This window comes from Echeneis naucrates, chromosome 3 (assembly GCF_900963305.1).
Source record: "Echeneis naucrates chromosome 3, fEcheNa1.1, whole genome shotgun sequence".
Taxonomy (NCBI): domain Eukaryota; kingdom Metazoa; phylum Chordata; class Actinopteri; order Carangiformes; family Echeneidae; genus Echeneis; species Echeneis naucrates.
The window spans coordinates 21,230,204-21,250,305 of NC_042513.1; the positions used below are offsets into that span (position 1 = coordinate 21,230,204).

Genomic DNA, 20,102 nt, shown 5'->3' on the forward strand with positions numbered 1-20,102 from the left:
CTCCCCAGAGTAACTTTGAGAAAGCTATTTTTGAGTGCAACCAAGTGTTATCTGAACATGGTGGTGCTGTTTAGATGAAAAGGCTGCTGTGTTTATGCGGCTCCTACAGTAAGAGATAAGTGTGAGGATGAGGAGAGATCTTTTGTCTGTTTCTTCTCTTTGGCACAGATGAATCATTGTCTGAAGTGAGAATCCAGCTGCGCTCCCAGTTAACCACCACCATGGGATTACAAATCACTCATTGCTCCCCAAACACTGCAAGCCTCACCGCACTGTGAGGCAGAGCATTCAAATAATTAAAGTAATACCGTTAATGATTTCAATTACAAATGTGTTCACCTTCAGAGTCGCTAAATAGACATAAAAAAAATAGTCAGTGACAAAGAAAAAAAATGAATGAAAAGTATCAGTCTTTGGATCCCATAGTGTCTTTTAAATGGTGTAAATGTACAACATAGTATTCTCAATTATGAGCTTGACTTTTTTTACAAATAACTGATAGATCTAATATTGTTTTAAATATTAGCGTTCTTAGTGTTTTTCTCTCTCCCTGTCCCATCCATGAATAATACAGCGCTTTAATAGGCTTGCCTTTAATTGCATCATCAAATGTCCACAGGCTATTTAAGACAGTTGGTTCTATACAATGGATGAGTGAGTGAATGTGTGTGAAAGTGTTTGTATTTAAGTCCTTGTCAGATGGAGGCAATAGTATTTTGCCAACATTAAAGTGTGTTACTCATTGAGGGGTTTGACATAAAATGAAATTCCACCTGAATACAATAAATATCTGACCCTGGTGACCCAGGGAACTAAGATACTAAGTCTGACTATCAGGTCAACAGATTTTGTTTATAAAAATCCCTTAGCACTGCATACACACACACACACACACGCACACACTCACACAGTTCAGTGCTACACCCTCTCCTGACCCCAATAAAAGAGCCCATCACATCAATGAGAGCCTGGGGGAAGGATTTTACTGTTGCACACTTTACAAGGAGTAACTCATAAAGGCTCCGACCCCTTGAGAGCCTATTTCCTCCTCATGTCTAAGAGTGTGAAAGGTAAGAGGGTTGCCAAGTGTTTGTGTGTTTGTGATCTATAAATGAACATATATGCTGTCCATTTTTCAAACTAAGGTGTGTGTGAAAAGGCAGCACTCCTATGTGAGCCCATTATTTATAAAATATATCAGATATATGTGACAGAGTTCATTTCACAATGTACATCAGATTCTGCATTGCTCAACAACATTCATGCAACAAATGATTAGTAGATCTGGACTTTTGTTTGTTTGGTCTCCATAAACAAATTAAAGCCTCATGTTTTGGTTCTGAACATGAAATTCAGACAGCGCTCAACCACGAAATCAAATCCAACAACCCACAACAATCCTTTACCTCCTTCCACTGGTGGATGAATACATGGGGCAAAGTTCCAGAGCCAAACATGACAGGCTGACTGAAATGCACGAAGGCCTTAAAAGTTATGGACTCTTTGTTCTCTTTAATGAATGAGAGCATGGAGAAAGAAAGATTTAGTGATGTTTGTTTCTGAAAAGAGAAATGAAACAGAGAGAGAGCAATAGATCACTAATAACAGCACAATGGTCTCACTGAGAGTTCATACTGTCCGCTGGAAGCCTTTATAGCGCTTCATCCCTCTCTTCCTGTCTTTTTTATTTCTCTTTAATTTGTTCTCTCCATCCTGTTCTCTCTGCCTCCCATTTTCGCAACACGAATCTTTATGCTTGAGGAAGAATTGCTCAATATCACTGTCCACCCACTCCTTTCTCTTCCTTCCATCCTCCTCTGACTAACTCGCTTTCCTTTCCTTATAACAAAGGGCAGTACAAAACACAATCACTTCGCTTTATTTCCATTCTATACATTCTGCTTCTCTCTCTCGTGTAATGCTGCAGGATATACAGTCAGAAAGTGGAGAGAGGCAAAACTGCTGCTGCTGAGTCTTTGTCTAACCGTTTGGAGCAGCTTGGTGGTTCATTCCCGTGCTAAATCGTACATGTTATGAAAAATGTTGCAACAGAAACAATCCTAACCTTTTGCTTATACTACTGGATATAAAGCTTCACATGCAGTCACGATGAAGTCTTTGAGCCAGTTAAAGTAAAGGAATTCATCCAAACAGCAACAAACAGCCCTGAGCTGGTAGCAGATTGTTCAATAGTCCCTCACCGCAGTACTTCATTACTATTGGCTGGAAAATCAATAGGAAACTGGAACTGAGCTGTAATTGGTTCTCAAAGACTGCAGAAACACATCTGCGAAAACACATACGCAGAAAGATAGAGTTACAATTACCATATGGGAACAGCAAGTTCAGGCTTTTATTTTATTCATTAAAGCTCAGCTCATAATAGCATAAGATCCATGTTGGATGCACCGCAGAGATCTTATAACTAAGAGGGTTGTATTTGTGTTTCCCAGAAAAGGAAAAACCTTTATTGGGAAAGGTAAAACAAATAAGAGTTGTAGTTTTGGATAACCTGTTAATACTGACAAATGTCTTGGAAGCAGAATGAACATTATTTATCCACTAACTTACCAGTTTATTAGGCACAGTTGGCTGAAACGTCTGCGTCTCAGTCAATCCTATATGAAGGTTAATGCATTCACTTTGTTAATGAAGGTTTTGACTCGACTATATGTTCATTTTGTATGATGACCAGCAGCATTAAACCTGCCCCCGTGCAGTCATTTCATACTGTGAGTGAAATGAGCTTTTCTTGCAATCAATTGACCAGTCAAGAGTAAAACGCTTGCCATAACATTTATTTCTGTTATCAAATTTGATGTGTTTGGGTGTGTGCCTGTCTCCAACAATGCCCCTTCTGGCAGTATAAATATTTTAGCTATAAGGTAGAATAAAGTGCTGACTGGATGCCATAACAGACTCACTCACACATTTGGATATAAGACACAAAGACACCCGGAGAGGCATGAAGAAACTGTGGAAATATGCAGCAGCACTTGCTCACTCATGCTGCAGATGCACACAGCTTGTGGCCTGAGAGGAACCGTAGCTGCTATTAAAAATTGATTAGCTGTCATAGTATCATTTTCCCCCAAGGTCAAGTTACAATCTGTGTGTGTGCCTTCGTGTGTGTGTGTAAGCGAGTAAGGGAGTGCAAAAATTCTGGCTGCGGAGATGAAAAGGATGGAGAAGAAATCCCACAGTCATTCATTGTCATTCAGATATGGGGAAGAGCAGAGAGGGAAGGAATAAAGGGATGGAAGGGCAAGAGATAAGACTTATCTATAAGATAGGAGAGTAAAGGAAAATAAAGAAGAGAGAGAAGAGAATAAAAGAAAATGGAGGAAAATCATTTAAGATGATCATTTAAGAGAAGCTCCCCATGTTAAGAAGCTCAGGTATGATATACAAATGTGGATAAAACGAAGCAGAAAACTTTGTGTGCATGAGGAAAAGTGGCGTTGTGTCCAAAAAACACTCTCTGCTGATGATGTCTACAGGCATCAAGGCCGGCATTACAATCTGTTGAGGGACTTATTGTGGTGGCGTATACCAGAGCAGCACATCAGCACTATGAACTTCAATTAATGTCAGTACCAATTTTCATGACAATCCATTCGATAATTATTTTGAAATTGGATTTGCGGATGAGATTAATTTGGGTATGAGGAAAAAGACACACTACTGTAGCCCCATGCTACTGGTAAAAACTAAAAAAAACTACCAAAAAAAAACCAAAAACAAAAAGGCAAAGCTGCGATGTTGTAGCCAACACACTACTGACAACAACAACATTTTGGTCATGTATTTGAGTTTGAAGAAAGAGATATAAATCGGTAACTGATCAGTCTTAAAAAGAATGTCACTTTCATCAGGCCTATAGACACAACCCACTTGGAAACGGAAAACAATGAGAAAATAAAATATCTTTCCTTATTACGGCTGATCGGTTGTATCAGCTCACTGAAGTCCATGTAGCTTTTTCACTGTGTCAGTTTTCCTGGGAAAGCTTGAAATTTAGTCCTTTTCGGTTTTCCAAGTGATAATATGAACAGCTCAATTTCCGTGACTGATACACATCTCCCCCTGCAGTCAGTGGTCTGAATGGAAGGCTCCCAGCTGGCTGATTTGATTAAAATGAGACAGAGCTTACCAACAACATGTACAAAGCGTGTACAGAAATAACAGAGGGGAGTTTGAGATACAGATGCCTCTCAGACAGATCCAGGGAGGGATTATATTTAATTTGACATCCCTAAAGGGAAAAGGCTGTACTCCCCCCATCTCTCTGTCTCTCTCACACACACACTGACCTGTGCAGGTTGATTTCCCCTGGCTTTAAATGTGATGTCTCAATCTGTTTTGTGCCATATTAACACCAAGGAGAACACAAACCCCCCCCCGCCTTTCCCCCCCACACCCACAGACAAGCCCATGTATTCTGCAGGATGTATCGTACACCCCTCCACCGGGGGCTTTGCTGCTTTCTTGACATCTTTCATTGTACACTATAATCCCATGAATTTGTGAGCAAGAGCCCGTGTGCCAGTGCGAACATGTGCAAATGCCATTTCAGCAGGGAGCCGACCCCCACTGCAGGTGACATTTTTACTGGAGAAATGTCACCACGACCATTACATCCCATAGGTTTGTGTGTGTCTGTGTGTGTCTGTGTGGGTCGGGTCGGGGTTGGCTTTGGTAGATTTCACAGCAAACCCTTGTTATATTCTAAATACCAAAAGCTCTTCCTGTCTTGGTGTTGCTTTTCTTCTTTTACCCCCCATTTATTTTCAAACCACAGCAATGACCTCTGATCACAATATGAGAGACGTCTCATTCAGAAAAATGAAAGAGACCAATATCACACTTTGTAGACATAATATATCTCATTGTTTAGTGCTCTGAAGTGAGAAGAAAAATAAGCTGTGGTTCAGTGGGGGGTTATGTGCCAAACTAGCTGTACTTCCTGTAAGCTCACCATCACTCAGAAGTAGATATGAGAGAGAGAGATTACACTTCTTGTCTAACTCTCTGCAAAACAAGCAAACACATTATCATTATCACACATTGCTTTTCCATTTCTCTCAGCTTATTCAGGGTGCACAAGCTACCAACATAACAAAAGACAAACAAAGATGGTGAACTGCTAAAACAACTGGATGTCTTAATCAAAGCTCCCCAGGAACAAAGATCACACCAGACAGACAGCTGTGAGGAGTCCATGTAACTGCAGGAAGGACAGAATCTAATAGTCGTAATGAAACAATAGCAGGGGCAGTGTTTGTTCACGGCAGGACGAACCAGACAAGCTGATTAATATAACAACGACATCAAACTGTGATAAAACATAAACAAAGAATTAAATAAAGGGACACAGTGTGAAGACAGTTTTTGGAGGATGTGGTTTCTAACATGTATTGTGTATGGGTTTTTTTTTTTGTGTGTGTGTGTGTGTGTTGTCTAATGTAAGTATTATTGAGCTGTTGTGTTAGTGAGCGCTTGTAAATATGTGAGTGTGAATCTGTCTCCCAGACAACTGAGGAGACATCTGTCACCTCCATATGGAGAGAAACTGAGATAGAGGCCCAAATTAGGAACAAAGGGAAAAGAAACACAACTCATAAAATAATCAGTTTGCCGAAATGACAAATAAAATGAAATTTAAATTGAATATGGGATTTCATCATCTGGAATAGAATTGCTGCTCATGTGAAAGCATAATTTTATTCGAAACACCTTTTGTTCAAAATAACAGGAATATATTCTACTGTAGTAACATTTATATAGTATAGTATCGTAGTTATTGTAACATTTCTGAACATGTTTTAAAATATAGTCGTTATTTTCAGTTAGTGTTCAAATTGCAATCAAAAGTGGAAGAAAAAGAAAAAGATCACGAATCAGCTCAAAACCACAACATGGTGAGTTTGTGGAAATCCGATCAAATACAGCTCAGAAATTTCTGCAGATATTCAGATCTACATTCAAAACTCTTGATTAATGGCACTATAAGTAACATTTTCATACAGCTCAATTAAAATTGAATTTATATGCTGGTAAGGTTTGCCCTCTCATCTGACGTAAATGTCAGACGACTCACGTACATTTTCAACACACACTAAACATGACAATCTGATAGAGCGACCCAGTTGGCAAATTGTTCGAGCACATGCTGCATAGCTGCTCGTAACAGGCTCTTGTAACATGTGATGCCACCTTCTCCCCTTGTTTCTGTCTCCCTCTTCACTGCTCACTGTCTAATAAAGGTGAAAAAAAAAATGAATAATGTAAAAACTAGTATGGTCACACAAGGACACACAAAAGTCAAACAGCAATGATGCAATGTCCCACTCATACCTATGTGCACCAAAACACAACAGGGCACTATTCATTTTTTAACAGAAAGGAAACACACACACACACAGAATCAGTGAGCCTCAAACTCAAACTGTGGAGGAGGGGGCACTAAAAACTCATTACATGGACGATCAATATTGCACACACTTGAGAAGCATGACCCCCCCCCCCCCCCCCCCCCCCCCCAAATCTCACATAGACAACACACACTCGTTCCATCAACCACTCGCAACGGTGACAGATGACTTTTGTCAGCCTGAGATGTGTTACCGTGGTAACCATTAGGTTATACATTTTGGTCACACACACACATACCAGTACACAGGCAAACTGGGCATGATGAAACACAAGGGCGACCTATTTTAGCACATTCCTGCACATTGTGGCCGCCAAATCAGTCTCTTTGTTTATTTCTTACTGCGGCTGACTTAAAGTAAATGTTTCCACCAGAACCTGGGCTGCCCATAGACATGAAGTTAGTCATCTAGGATTTCCTGTTTTTTGGTGATGGGGAGGGGACAGGCCCCTTCAGACTTTTGGGAATAATGTGTAAATGCGTCCAACTCCGACTTTAACTTCGCGTGTTTTTTTTTTTTTCTTTTACCTTTCCGAGCCCAGGTGTGTCTTTTATCTTATTGGCTGCGCGGAGGAGGCAGGGCGGGGCTGGGGGCGGGGCCATCGATAGGGCTGAGCTGAAATTGGTGGGAAACAGCTGAGGGTCACATGACGGTGACGACGACGTCGCTGGGGCTGTGACTGATGTGGTCTTCTGCTTCTTCTTCTTGGACGCCAAGTTCAACTTTTGCGCAGCCCTGAGACAGAAAAGCAGTCCAGTTAGTCTGATTGATGTGTTCGAACCTTAGTTTGTCACTGTGAAAACACAATAGGTTCAATGGATGAACATCGATAGATGAGGATTGGTGGGAGGTGCAGAGGCGCATAAACATGCCTACATGGGTCTATAAATATTTCCTCACAGTACCAAAGACCAACCATGGCAAATATGCCAATTACACAATAGCACTTGATTACACACCCTTCAACAGAAGCACACACAGACATGCGTTCATTGACTTTACATATGTAGCAACATCTGGATGGGGGGTGGTTCATTTGCTTCCTTGCTGCTCAATCCCCGGTGGCATCTATCAGAAAAAGAGCCACCAAAAATGATATCTCTATATGTTCCATCTTTCCTGCTCTCACATTCTCATTACAGTTTCTCTCCTTTCAACGTCAGCTTCTTAACTTCTTTGTCCTTCTCGTCTCCTCGCTCTCCTGTTTCTAACCTCAGCACAGCAGTCTTTCTGTCTCCCCGGTGCTTCACATCATTTTCAGTGACTTTCCTATAAAGCAGGCATATCACATATCCCCATCTGAATTTCTGGTTTAACCTACATTAAAGAATTTATAGTAAAGAGGCCATTATTACCAGGCTTGTTTCCCTTTTGCTTGGCCACTTAAATGTTAGCTGGTGAATATTGTTGTAGTCTACAGTACTTGATAACAGTTTATGAATGCCAGGGTTCGTTAGAAATATAACTCAGGAGGGAAAATCTGGCAAATTTGCTTACAATAATTCTCTCAAGTGATTCACTGCCACTCTCCACTCGATGTGTCATGTATTTCCCTCTCAGGGATTTAAGAAGCCGCAATTCAAACAGGCATAATTCCTGGCAATCTGAGTTACACGTAGCAGCTGTATTAACAAGATGATAAAATAAAATAGCTCTAAAACAGTGATGGCAGGAATTCGTGCTCAGTTCTGCTTGTAACTATCCTCATATATACTTCTAAGATTATAAAGAGGTAGAAGACCTTGCGCCCTGACACACTCTCTGTCAAAGAGCCATATTCTCACACCATTGGCTTTCAATTAACTGCAGCAGGTTACAGAAATGAGACTGAGGGGGAGAATCAGCAAGAAAAGGGGAGAGGAGGGGGAGAAATAGAAGAGATGTGCAGGGTAATGGGAGGGAGGGGGGGAGAAGAGAGATGTGGGTCCACTGACCCGTAGAACGACGAAGCGTTTCACCATTTGACTAGCTCTCCCAGGAGATTTGTGTGTGAACCTCAGTGTGTGACTATGAATGTGTGAGTGCATATTCTGTATGAAACACAGACCCCTAAGTGGTTTTTCCCTAAGCTTTCTAAGGTATTGCAGCAAATGCGATCAAAAGCAATTATGGGTTTTCTTATTATACTACTTGAATGCTTAAAGCCCCCTTTGTAGTATACGTGTGTACAAGACTGCTGGTCTTACTGAGGATTCAATGAGACAGCTGGGTCTGATTTTCAAATTTACTATTTGATTTATAAGTAACAAAGGAGACAACCTAAACGCAGGTTGAGCGGTGATGATATATAACATATATTACATATTCATTATTACATATTCTACTGTGCTGCTGGAGATTGCCACTTATAGTATGTACACATTTTCCACTTCTGGTGGCAGCAAAGCCTTTTTCTGATTTCTGGGCATCCGTGGGGGGGTCTGACTGCTTTTATAACTGTTTTAACAAAGATTTGCACATACCTTTACCCTCCTGCTATCATCTCACACTCTGACACTCTGGTTTAATCTATGGCACATTTCAAGGAGGTGAGACACGTAGTCACACACACACACACACACACACACACACTCTCTCTCTCTCTCTCTCTCTCTTACACACACACAAACAAGCTAATTGGTAGCGTTTAATGACAAGTGGCCTGGGATTTGGCTGAGTGGATCTATTCCAATCAAACCGTAAAGTGAAGGGCACTTGTTTTCCATCTTTCTATCCATCAGCTCTTCCTCCATCACCACCATCCTTTTATCTCCACCCCCTCCTCCATTACCTCCATTTACGCCAACACTCTTTTAAATTCCTATCACTCTATAATCATTGCTAATTTTTCTTTCTTTATCTAATTATTTTTATACTTTCGCCCTTTAGTGTCTCCCCCTCTGCTCTCCTATAATAGTCCAACCACCCATTCTGCCTCTGTTATATGTATTGATCCCTTCATCCGTCCATGCCTCTCTTCCCGTCTGTCCCTCTGCGTGTCTCTCTCATGCTGTGGCTTTCTTTTCTTCTTGCCTTCACACACTTACACCTGATGTATGCTATACATACAAAGACTCACTTGAAACACACATACTGACACACAAACACACAGAGCTGATTTATGACTGGTGTCTCTAGGCAGTGATGCTTCTTCTGTAGCAAATTACGTTCTCTTTAACAGGCCGTCAGTGGGGGGAGATATAAGGACAAAGAGGAATCGTACAAGTGTGTGTGTGTGTCTGTGTGTGTGGTGTCAGTAAGAATAGCATGGCCAGAGGACTTTATCTGTTGACACGTACATGCACCCCGAAATATATACACTTCCTACTCACTTGTATAACACCATCAGACATGCTACACCGGAAAAAATGCAAACAAGCCATTAAAACCAGCCTTTCAAACCCTCAGTCAGTCATTGTGTATAACCTGCAGCCAGTTATCATTCAAAAATAAACTGAAGTGAGGCAGCTGAGACAGAGAAAGAATCAGCATCCCCTTCTATCTCACAGCAATCCTCCAGCCAACACCTTCCAAATTCACCAATTCATTTGGGACCTATTAATTTACTCTGCTACCTCCAGCAACACACACACACACACACACACACAGCCAAATCCCTAAAGATCCAATCCGTGGAGCATGCAGTAAAAAAATTCCTGCACTGATAGAAGCTTGCACCCTTCCCCCAGTAAGTCCCAACATGCACACATGCACGCACGCACGCGAACACACACACACACACACACACACACACACACACACACCTAGGCAAGTAAAGCATGTCTCTATCCTATATCCCAGCATCCCCAGAGGGCCACTGCAGCACTGCGAAGATGGAGCACTACTGTATGTGTGTGACATATTCACAGACAGATTGGTACTAATGAAAGATATTACTCACATGCACATTAGCAGAGGTAAAGAAAAGGTCAATGCAAAAACATAAAAAAAAAAAATTTAAGGGAGGAGTGGAGAGATATAAAAAGGACAACGGCAAATGAAGAAAGATGTGGAATAAAGAGAGAGAATGGCACATTAGAGGCAGTATTTTAATGAAAGCTGAGTAGGGAAGACATGAGGATGAGGAGGAAGAGAGAGGTCAGGTGAGAGGATATGTTGTGGCCGCAGGGATCCTGCCATGCTCAGACACTGAGCACAGGGAGCATTGTGTGTGTGTCTGTGTATGATAGGAGCGTCTGTATGCAGTCCACGTCTGAGAGTAAAGACCAGGACAACCATGGGATTTACAAGCACTGCATGGCTGCATCGTGCGACCATAAACACAAATGTGAACATGCACACACCAGAGTCAAAACTAAAAGGTGACTGTGTGCATTGTTATTTTGGGTTTTGTCATGCCAATTAAACAGAAATTCTGCTATAAAATCACACGCAGTTGAAAGGAAAACAGACAAACATTGAATGTGTATGCGAAATACAGTATCAAACAGCAAAGAAAGCGAATGCTGTGAAACTTGGTCCTTCTGATTTTAAAGGGAAATTACACACTTCACTGTTGAGGATGTACATGAATTATACAGTCCAGAATAGGAGAAAGAATGCACACACATTCAACACTCACAGTGACACCTGCCCCATTAAACAAACCGTGTTCTTTCACTTAGAAGGTTAAAGCTCATAAATTGGTGCAAGACAGCTGGCTATACGTTAGGAATGTCAACCAGACGTGTGTGTGTTTGTGTGAAATGTCCTTGTTTAGCTGACAGTTCATGGGGAGTAAAAGAAAGAAAGCTAAAGAGAGAGTGCGTGTACATGTGTTTGTTAACACTTTAACAAGTCAGCCTGGTCGCTGGTGCATTGAAAGACAAATATTACTGTCTGATGCTGGTCAGTCATATATCAGACACACAGACACACACACACACACACACACCCACACACACACATTACGCATACAAGAACAAAAGATCGGGAGAGGAGAGGAGAGTGTGGATGAAAATGATTTAAAATGTGATTTAAAGCCGCTCATTAGATTAGATGTTTCAGCAATACTTCAGACAGTGTGACTCAGTCTTGTGTTGCCCATGAATTATTTAGACATTCATTTTGAGCCTGCCATGTTTATTCATCAATAATTTATCCATATTACCCGTGTCATATTTAAATGGTGTCACTCTGCATTTCTGAAGATTTGATTACACGGCTCATTGATGACTGGAGAGTGGATTTATACACAAACACACCAAAACATGAGTAATCACAAAACAATATATGATCATATTCCATTTTTTTTTACTTAATTTTCCAGTTAGATTTAACAAATAGATTTTTCTTTCTTTTTATTCTTTTGAATAACTTGAGCGCCTGCCTGCCACATTATCTATAGACTTTTTTTAACCCTGGATCCTGCATTAATCCAGAGATTCTTGCTTTTACTGATATTCGTCAATATGAAGTAGCTAAATCCAAGAAACCAGTCCCTGTAGAATAATGAGACCTACCACAGACTTGACATCAGTTTGCTAATTATCACAATGCATCACACCAGATTCTAATTGTGAAACAGCAGAAACATAAACATATGTGAAGATGTAAATTCAATTTTAATTCAGTGTGGAGGCTAAAATGAGGACGGCAACTCAACAGTCATCTCCTGACCATTCGTGTTAATATTAAAACAAAATAAGTCAGTGTGCTCTCTCAGTTGGACTTTGACTTGAAAACATCTTACCTGGCAAAGAATGAGGCAGCAGCTGAGGTGGCAGTCGGCGGTGTGGAGGTTACAGCTGGAGAGTGAGACGGAGAGTTTGTGTGCGATGGCGAATTTGAGTGTGAGGGAGAATGTGTGTTGTAGCGGTTCAGGGCAGCTTCAGTCTGTCCCTCTTTGGAGGCCTCAGAAATCATCTGGGAGATCTGATGAGAGATCGAGAGACTCTTTAAGTGACAAACAAAGAAACATTGAAGTTAAAAGAATAGATTGAGTGCGAATCTGTTGCTCTGAAAATATTAAATCAATATCAAAGAAAGAAGAAATCGTCAACCTATCATTCTCTGCCACCCTGACAGATGATTGTGTATGTCTGTGTGTGTCTGTGTGTGTGCGGCAGACAGACTTGCAGATAACCTTTTTCAGTGAGCACACTGAACCGGCAGCAGAATGATTCAGTCTTCGATAGACAGGAACACACAAACAAACATCCCCTCCTGCTCCAACCTCTATCTTTTAACCTTGAATCGCCTCCTCTAGTTTTCACCCTGTTTTCTCATTTTTATTCCTCTCACCACCTCTTTCTCAAATGATCACTATTCTATTTCATTCCCCTCTGTCCCTCTGCTCTGCCATTTTAAGATATTCACCTTTGTTTGTCCTTTATTATTGGATCATCTTTTGCTTTATTAGTTAGTATGCTGGGGGGAATGCTCCTAAGGACACAGAGACGGACCTTTGGACTTGTAACACTGTAAAGGAAAGCGTTCCTGGGATATGTGAATAATTGTATTTTTTGGACATCATTCCTTTATTGCGCAGGTGCTGGTGTAGAAGGATAGACCAGTATGAGATATGACAATGGCCCAATGGCTGGAGTTGAGCATTGTCAATAGATTTTGTGCCACCAGGCCACTGGAACAACTGACGTGTGTCTAGGTGACGTGTGACGTGTATCTAGGTGTCTCAGAGAGTGATTAAAATGTTTCATTCATAATTATATCCATCCCCATTGCATTCTTAACATCCAATAAAGTGTGTGTGTGCGTGTTTGGGAGGTGCCCAGCGTGTCTGTGTGTCGTCAGTCAGTATGACTGTGGGTGGGCGGTTGTCAGAAGATGTCTGAGACGTGTACTCACACTCAAAGAAGAATTTATATGACAGTTTAACTGTTTTATACGAGCATGTGCAATGCATTAGCTTGTCATCCTACACAGCTGCACGTGCATTAATGTGTTTGTGTGCTCGTGCCCGTGTCTGTGGGCAGCCCATTCGTGAAATAGATATGGATTATTGATTATGGTTCTTTATGTGCTGCCAGTAGCCAGACAGCAGAGCACCTAAATCATAACCGCGCGCCCCAATAAAGGAACTATAGCTTGTGTGAGAATTAATCTGTGAGCATGTACATCTCTTGTGAATATGTCTGCGTGTGTCCTCGTGCATGCATGTGTCTGCACTTCCCTGCACCTGTGCGTATGTGTGTAAATCACTTTCACTGTGTGTATATTTACTGCTGAGGGCTTCTGGGGTCCAAGCACGCAGCCCACTGCCTTGATAAATTACCTATTGTAAATGAGATGCCTCTATAGTTTATGTACCATACTCCTCTGTGCATTTACGTCCATTTTGAATGCTCCGGCTTGGCTTGCTACCCCTACATTATTAAAGTAGCTGTGAACATATGGGACAAAGGCTCAGCAGCTACATAGGATACCTGTGCATTTGTGCTACTTGCTCATTCATTCTAATGAATGGGAGAAGGGAAACTACTTACACGGGGTAGAGAAAATATCCCAGGAGGCTTATTATGTGAGCTGGAAACTGGAGGTAGTGGCAGAATATGTGGCAGGCAATGGAGGTATAGCATTTAAGGTAGTTAGTTGGTAGCAGGTAATATTTAATATTTACCCAGTTTACTACTTACTTTAGGTTAGTGCTCACACCGACAGACTAACCAACGTAGCCGTCTATAAAACCAAAGCGTGGTCACAGCTAAAGACCATAACAATCATACTCACCTTCATGATAGCACACATTTCTAAAGGTATCCGAAACATCAATGCGCCATTTCATTTATTCGTTTCATTTAGCCAGTTACAGAGCTGAGAGTCTGAACTACTGCACGCAGGGAACAGAAAACAGATGGATTGTATGACCAATGCTACTTAAATCTAAATTCAAGTAATTTAGCTGGAGGGCTTTTTTTTTTTCAGTTAAATTATGTTTTTGTTTATCCTTTAAGGTTATTGGTGAACGATTCAGATGTTATCTTTACATTTTTCAGAAATTTCTCCACTGTGGGACTGAGGAGAATAGAGGAACTTGGATGTATATGAAAGCACAACTGCAGAGAAAAGTACATTGACAATAACAGGACAAATACAGAGCACAAGTGATAATATAACAGTGACAGCAGTTAGAATAAAGATAGAAAATTAAACACAGCGTCTGGCCAATTTTTCACAGAATAGTTGGTTCTCAGATTGTATCTGTTAATGTGGGACTGTGATATCAGATTGGAAAAAAAAAAACACTTTTATTGTGTCACTGTCATCTCTCTTCTTCTAAACTATGGCACTCTGTCTCTGAAAAAAAGTTTTTTTTTCCCATTTGTCTTCATTACAACACAAAAGCTATTTCCCCTGAATCCACCTTTCTCATTTGCCTTTTTAAGATTTATTCTTCATGTTTATATCAGCCACCAACATTGAATTAGTGCCAGACACGAGCGGAGAGAAAACACAAAAGATGTGTTCTGTTGGCTCACATCTGTTTGTGTTTGTGCCTGCTTTTATCTGGGGAATAGTCACGAAGTAAAACGATACACATAAATGCTCACTACAGCAAAGTTGAGACAAAGAGAGAGAGAGAGGATGTCCTCTCTGTAAAGGTCAAAGAGGGGAGAGAAATGTGGGGAAGATAGTGATCCACTAAGTGAGCAAATATCTTTGCCAGGATGTTAATTTATGTTATGTACAAAATATATATTACAAAAATTGCAAAGTGTGCATATTGCTTTTATGTCCTAATTTCCTATTGATATTAACAGGCAGAGCACCACATTAGTTATAATGAGAGACCAAGATTTTTTCTGCTGACCCAGGGATTGACCTTTCCTTAACCTTTAGTCCACTGATACCTCCGGGCCTGCACCTAAAGCTGTCAGTGTTTAACTGTTAATTTAATAAAAAATGTAATATGACGTGTGCAAGTGGTGTGTTGTATCCCACATCCTTTGTCTCTCTGTAAGATATAATAATAATAACAAATTCACACACATATATTAGAAAAACATATGCCATAAACTAGGAAAGGTTATTTAATTATCGTTGAAAGTGTACGCACACACACACACACAGCGAGAGAAAGAGAGAGAGACAGTATACTGTATAAACCTGTTTTCAGTTCAGCTCCTTGAAGGACGGAGGGAGGGCAAAGAGACAATGTTAGATTTGTTTTCTCCAGCCAGGGAGAGAATGAAAGTGAGACCCCTCCTCTTTACACCACCAACATAAAAAGGCCTAGTGTGTATAATGGACCTGTTTGTTTTAGTGATTTAGCATTGCAAGCTCTACCAGTTCAGAGGCATAGTAATGACAAATATAAGAAGTTGTGTATTGTTTTCTGCAGCGAATTAAAGAAGCCCATATCACCGAATGCGGTGCCTTGTGACCTCATCCTTTGGTTTGCCACCTCTCAGACTGCTGAGCCAGCAGGACTTTAATGTCAGCTACATGTGCAGGCAGGTTGTTTCCAGTCTCCATCTCTTGCTGTGTCCTTTCTCTCTCCGTCTTATTGTGCTGACACCTTTAAATGGGATTTTAATGTAGCACATTTGAAGAGGGCCATACCCGAATCTAATTTTTCTAAGAAGTTAGCCACGCATTTCCTAAAAGGATTTGTTAATTCTTGCTAGTTGTTGCCTTATGTTCTCCTTACTGTCTCTACGCTGTTAATCCACCCATGTTTCTTTTCTCTTCTGCTTTGCTGAAGACTGATTTTTCATTTGGCCAGGCTTCACACAAAGGCCTTATAGAAGCTCCCTCGATAATTTGTCCAGTAAATGGCAGTAACGCAGATCTCCAACAAAATCCAATTCTCTGGCACAGAAAATAAAAATCCCACATATCTCAACAATGTGACCATATATACTGAAGTTTCAGAATTAATGTTGTGTTAAAAAAATTTAAATGTCAAAGCAGATATTAGATAAAAAAAAAAAGAAATCTGACATCAGATGATAACATTTCTTCCATTTTATTGCACACCCACCTCTCTCTCTCTCTGTTCACCCTTTCTCTCTACATCTCTACGTCTTCCAGTCTGATCTCCTTTTATTTCTATCCATTCCCATTTTGTTCTCCATCCTCTCCACACAGCTCCGCCTCCTTCCCTCTCAGTCTCTCAGGGGTGACTCTAAACAAGGGTGATTTATTATCTTGCGCCGTTTCGCCTTTCCTGCTGAAACACCAATGCTGTCACAGCAAGTCACAGCACCAACACTCAGACTCACCATCATTTCACACCTCCCAACACAACCACTCAAGAACAGAAGAGTTCAGAGAAACCTCGAGCACAGTTGAACACCTTCACTGTAATTTCTGAAAACGTGGGCCAAAATACATAATCACTTTTAATGTCTCTTTTATTTCTATTGTACAACAAGAATGTACTGACTCTTCACGTCAAGCCAGGGACTGACTAAAATATATGGGGATGCAGGACCAGAAGATAGAAGAGAAGCGTGAGAGAAAGACAGAATTAATTGAGGCGAAGGAAAGAAACAGGCATAAGAAATAAGTTGGGAGAAAATGTGTGAAGGGGCAAGAGAGAGATAGAGTGGATGAGAGTGAAAGAGTGAAAGAGTGAAGGGGTACTGGGGGTGTGTGACATAAAGTCCCCAGAGTCCTAATTATCACTGTATGAATTACTCCAACGGCAGTACATACCCATACACACACATACGCGCCCCTCTGGATCTCCCCTGGAGTCTCAGCTCTCCTGCCTTTATACACCTCTAGACCACTCGTCACCTGAGGCGTTTTCTTTCTCCTACCATCCTCCTCCCTCTGTTCCTCGCTCCTCCAAAAAAAAAAAACCTTCTTTTATCTCGCTTTTCCATTTGAGTCACTTTTACAGTTTGCTTCATGTTAACTTGCTGCTTGAAGTGCTGCCCAAGTTATTTTGCCTCCCTCTTGATAAAAGATTGTTATCTATTCCAAGAATTGGATTACTGTGTCCTCGCAGAGAGCTCGTTTAGGGGGGGGGGTAAACTTCAGATGTCACTGTGCTGTTGTAGAGTGCAAGCGATTAAAAAACTGGTATTTCCAGAGAGTTGCTTTAATGAGCACACCCACAATTGTTTTTGTTTTGCGGGCTGACACTGTGGACCTCCCTGGTTGCTGCTTGCTCTCTACCAGAATGATTTAACAATAATGAAGAAGTTAACCTGATTAGATTTTTGTCACTTCCATTATTGGACTCCAGATTTTGGAACACCAGTTCCTACAATGCTTTAAGAAATGTAAGCAAGAAGTATGATGTTGCCATGGAGTCAGCTCATTAGTTTATTTGATACATTGGCCCCATTAAAAGTGTGACTGCAGTTTTTGTGTACCGATGAATGTACAGAAAACTATTACTACATTACATTGATAGTGAAGGAAATGCGATACACAATGTACATCAGAATTAGAGTCCCACTGAATTTAAAAACATGTGCATCGCATCGGTACGTGACTAATTGAAGGTGAATTAAATGTCGCGTAAATTGCAGCAATTAAGGATTTTAAAATACCTTCATAGCCTTTTGTCCCTCACTCCTTATCTCACCACAGACACAGATATACACATGCACACGCTCAGGCATACACTTAGCCTGGGGCTGATCCAGTACAGCCTAGACTGACTTTGTACAAGCAGAGGAGAGGACGAGAGAGCTGAACACATTAACTCAGAAGTCAAGTAGTCAGTGGATGACAGCTACCAAGGTCCTTCTACGGTGGATGGGTACACCTGCAAAAATGAAAACGTTTCTCTGCTGGCACGTATCAAAAGACGTATTCATCTGACAGGCCATTAGCCCTGCGAGCATTTGGTCAAATCATGTAAGATCTGAGTTAATTTGTTGAGTCTCCTGTTCATATTTGAACTGTCTGCCTGCAAGGTCCATACATATACTCACAAGTGCACACAACATTTTTGCACGTAGCTTACCTGGTATGGATAGAGTGTCACTCCTCCATTAGTTCGGTTCATGTGCTGATGGGCCTGCAGAGCTGCTGTGCTCAGTACTGATCCACTCCCATTATTACTGCTGTTAGCACTATTATTGCTGAGGCTGTTTACTCCTGTCGCTGGTTGTTGCTGAGCAGTAACTGATTTTCCTGAACTGGGTGACCCGTTCCTTCTGTCCACACCACCTCCAAGCCCCAGGGAGCTGGGCTTGGACCCCAGCCTGTGCCCTGGACCTTGAGGTTGGGGGTTTGTAGGACCACAGCTGGACGTCTGCCCCGCTGATGGACTCCCATGGCTGGAGTTGGATGGTCCATGGCTTGGGCTGGGCGTTGGGGTCTGGCTTGGGCTTGGGGATGGTGACTGGGATGACTGCTGAGAAGGATGTGAAGCAGCCGCAGCAGCTGAGGAGGAAGAGGAGGAAGGGAGAAAGGGAGGAGACCAGTCCCGAGAGCCAGGTCCTCCCGATACCCCCTGTGGCCCCGGAGGTCCTTGAGATCCGTATCGGCCGATCAAAGCAGGGGGCGAAGATGTGGGAGACAAATCCCACTGGTCGAGAGTGAGAACCATGCGCACGGCCTCTTGTTTAAGCTGAGTGAGGTGAGTTGTGCAGACATCACAACGACTGTCACGCTCATTCCACGCTCGGCGAGAACTGTTAGGCACCTGAAGCTTATCATGAAGGAGAAGAGAGAAGGAGGGATCCTGGAAGGACAAAGAGGGAGAAACAAAAGGCTGGTGAGACCAGAGGAATAAATGAACATTAATTATTGATTAAAAATGAAACAAGAACAGTACATTTTTAGGAATTTTAGTCAGTCACATTATAGAAGAGGGGAGAAGAGGAGAAGACAAGAAGAGATGAGGCATGTTTAACGAGTCATGGCTGTGAATATTAATAGAAAATCCAAGAAATAAAGCCATGTAGCCTGGGGGAAAATGAGAAGTGATAGAAACACACACACTCCTTTGGGTCTAAAGAGGGCGTGACAGAAGCTGGACAGTCATGTGAGGGAGGAACGAAAACATCAGACCTTCTTGCTCTTTACCCATCCTTCTCTAAAATTAGATCATGCAGCACGGATGTTAAAAATCACAAGGACCAACACTCCATACTCATTCTTAAAATAGTTTTTCGATTGTACTGCAAGTCCAGATGATGTTGTAGGTATTTGTGATTCCTTTGGGATGGATGACAACGAAATAAAAACCCTACAAGCTTACAAGGTTGGAGTGGCAGCAGGGAATGTGGGCAACAGGTCTGCTGCAGTTTGTCAAAACAAGAAAACCACAGCAAGCATAGCGCTCTGAGATATTTTCCATTTGATGTGGATAATTTTTATAGACAACCAAAAACCAGAATACAAACTGTGGCAGAGACCGTTTCAAATAAAAGGAGAAAACACCCTAAACTTATCTAAGCAGCTCAAAGCTCAAAGCTCTGTGTGCAGAAGAGGGAGTTTTACTTGTGACTTTAACAGCATGATGTTGAAATGTTCATGTCCTGAGATGTTACAATTATTGTTTGTGAACTGTGACAGCGGTGGGCTCTCTCTTGTGGCAAAGCTCCACAAACAACATTTGCAAAGGCTGTTGTTAACCTGTTTAGATTACAGCAACAGCTCCTGATGTGAGCTGAGGGCTCACAACAAAAGTTGCCTCTTTGCATTAACAATCAGTCAGTCAAAATGAACTTTTTAAAAAGAATAATGTTCCGTCGCAATGTTGGTCAATTTAAACTTGCCTGCTGACTATATGGAAAACAAAAGGCCATAATTAGACTA

General features: G+C 41.4%; 1 protein-coding gene across 1 annotated transcript in view; it reads right to left on the reverse strand.

Moving 5' to 3' along the window:
- The window catches only part of kif26ba (kinesin family member 26Ba), a 63,004-nt gene that overhangs the window by 23,687 nt on the left and 19,215 nt on the right, over positions 1-20,102 (reverse strand). The window contains exons 3-6 of the mRNA XM_029498634.1: positions 18,692-19,023; positions 18,301-18,541; positions 12,106-12,287; positions 6,962-7,169 (exon numbers count right to left, since the gene is read on the reverse strand). Coding sequence (XP_029354494.1) covers positions 6,962-7,169; positions 12,106-12,287; positions 18,301-18,541; positions 18,692-19,023 — 963 coding nt within the window. The remainder of the gene's footprint in view (positions 1-6,961; positions 7,170-12,105; positions 12,288-18,300; positions 18,542-18,691; positions 19,024-20,102) is intronic.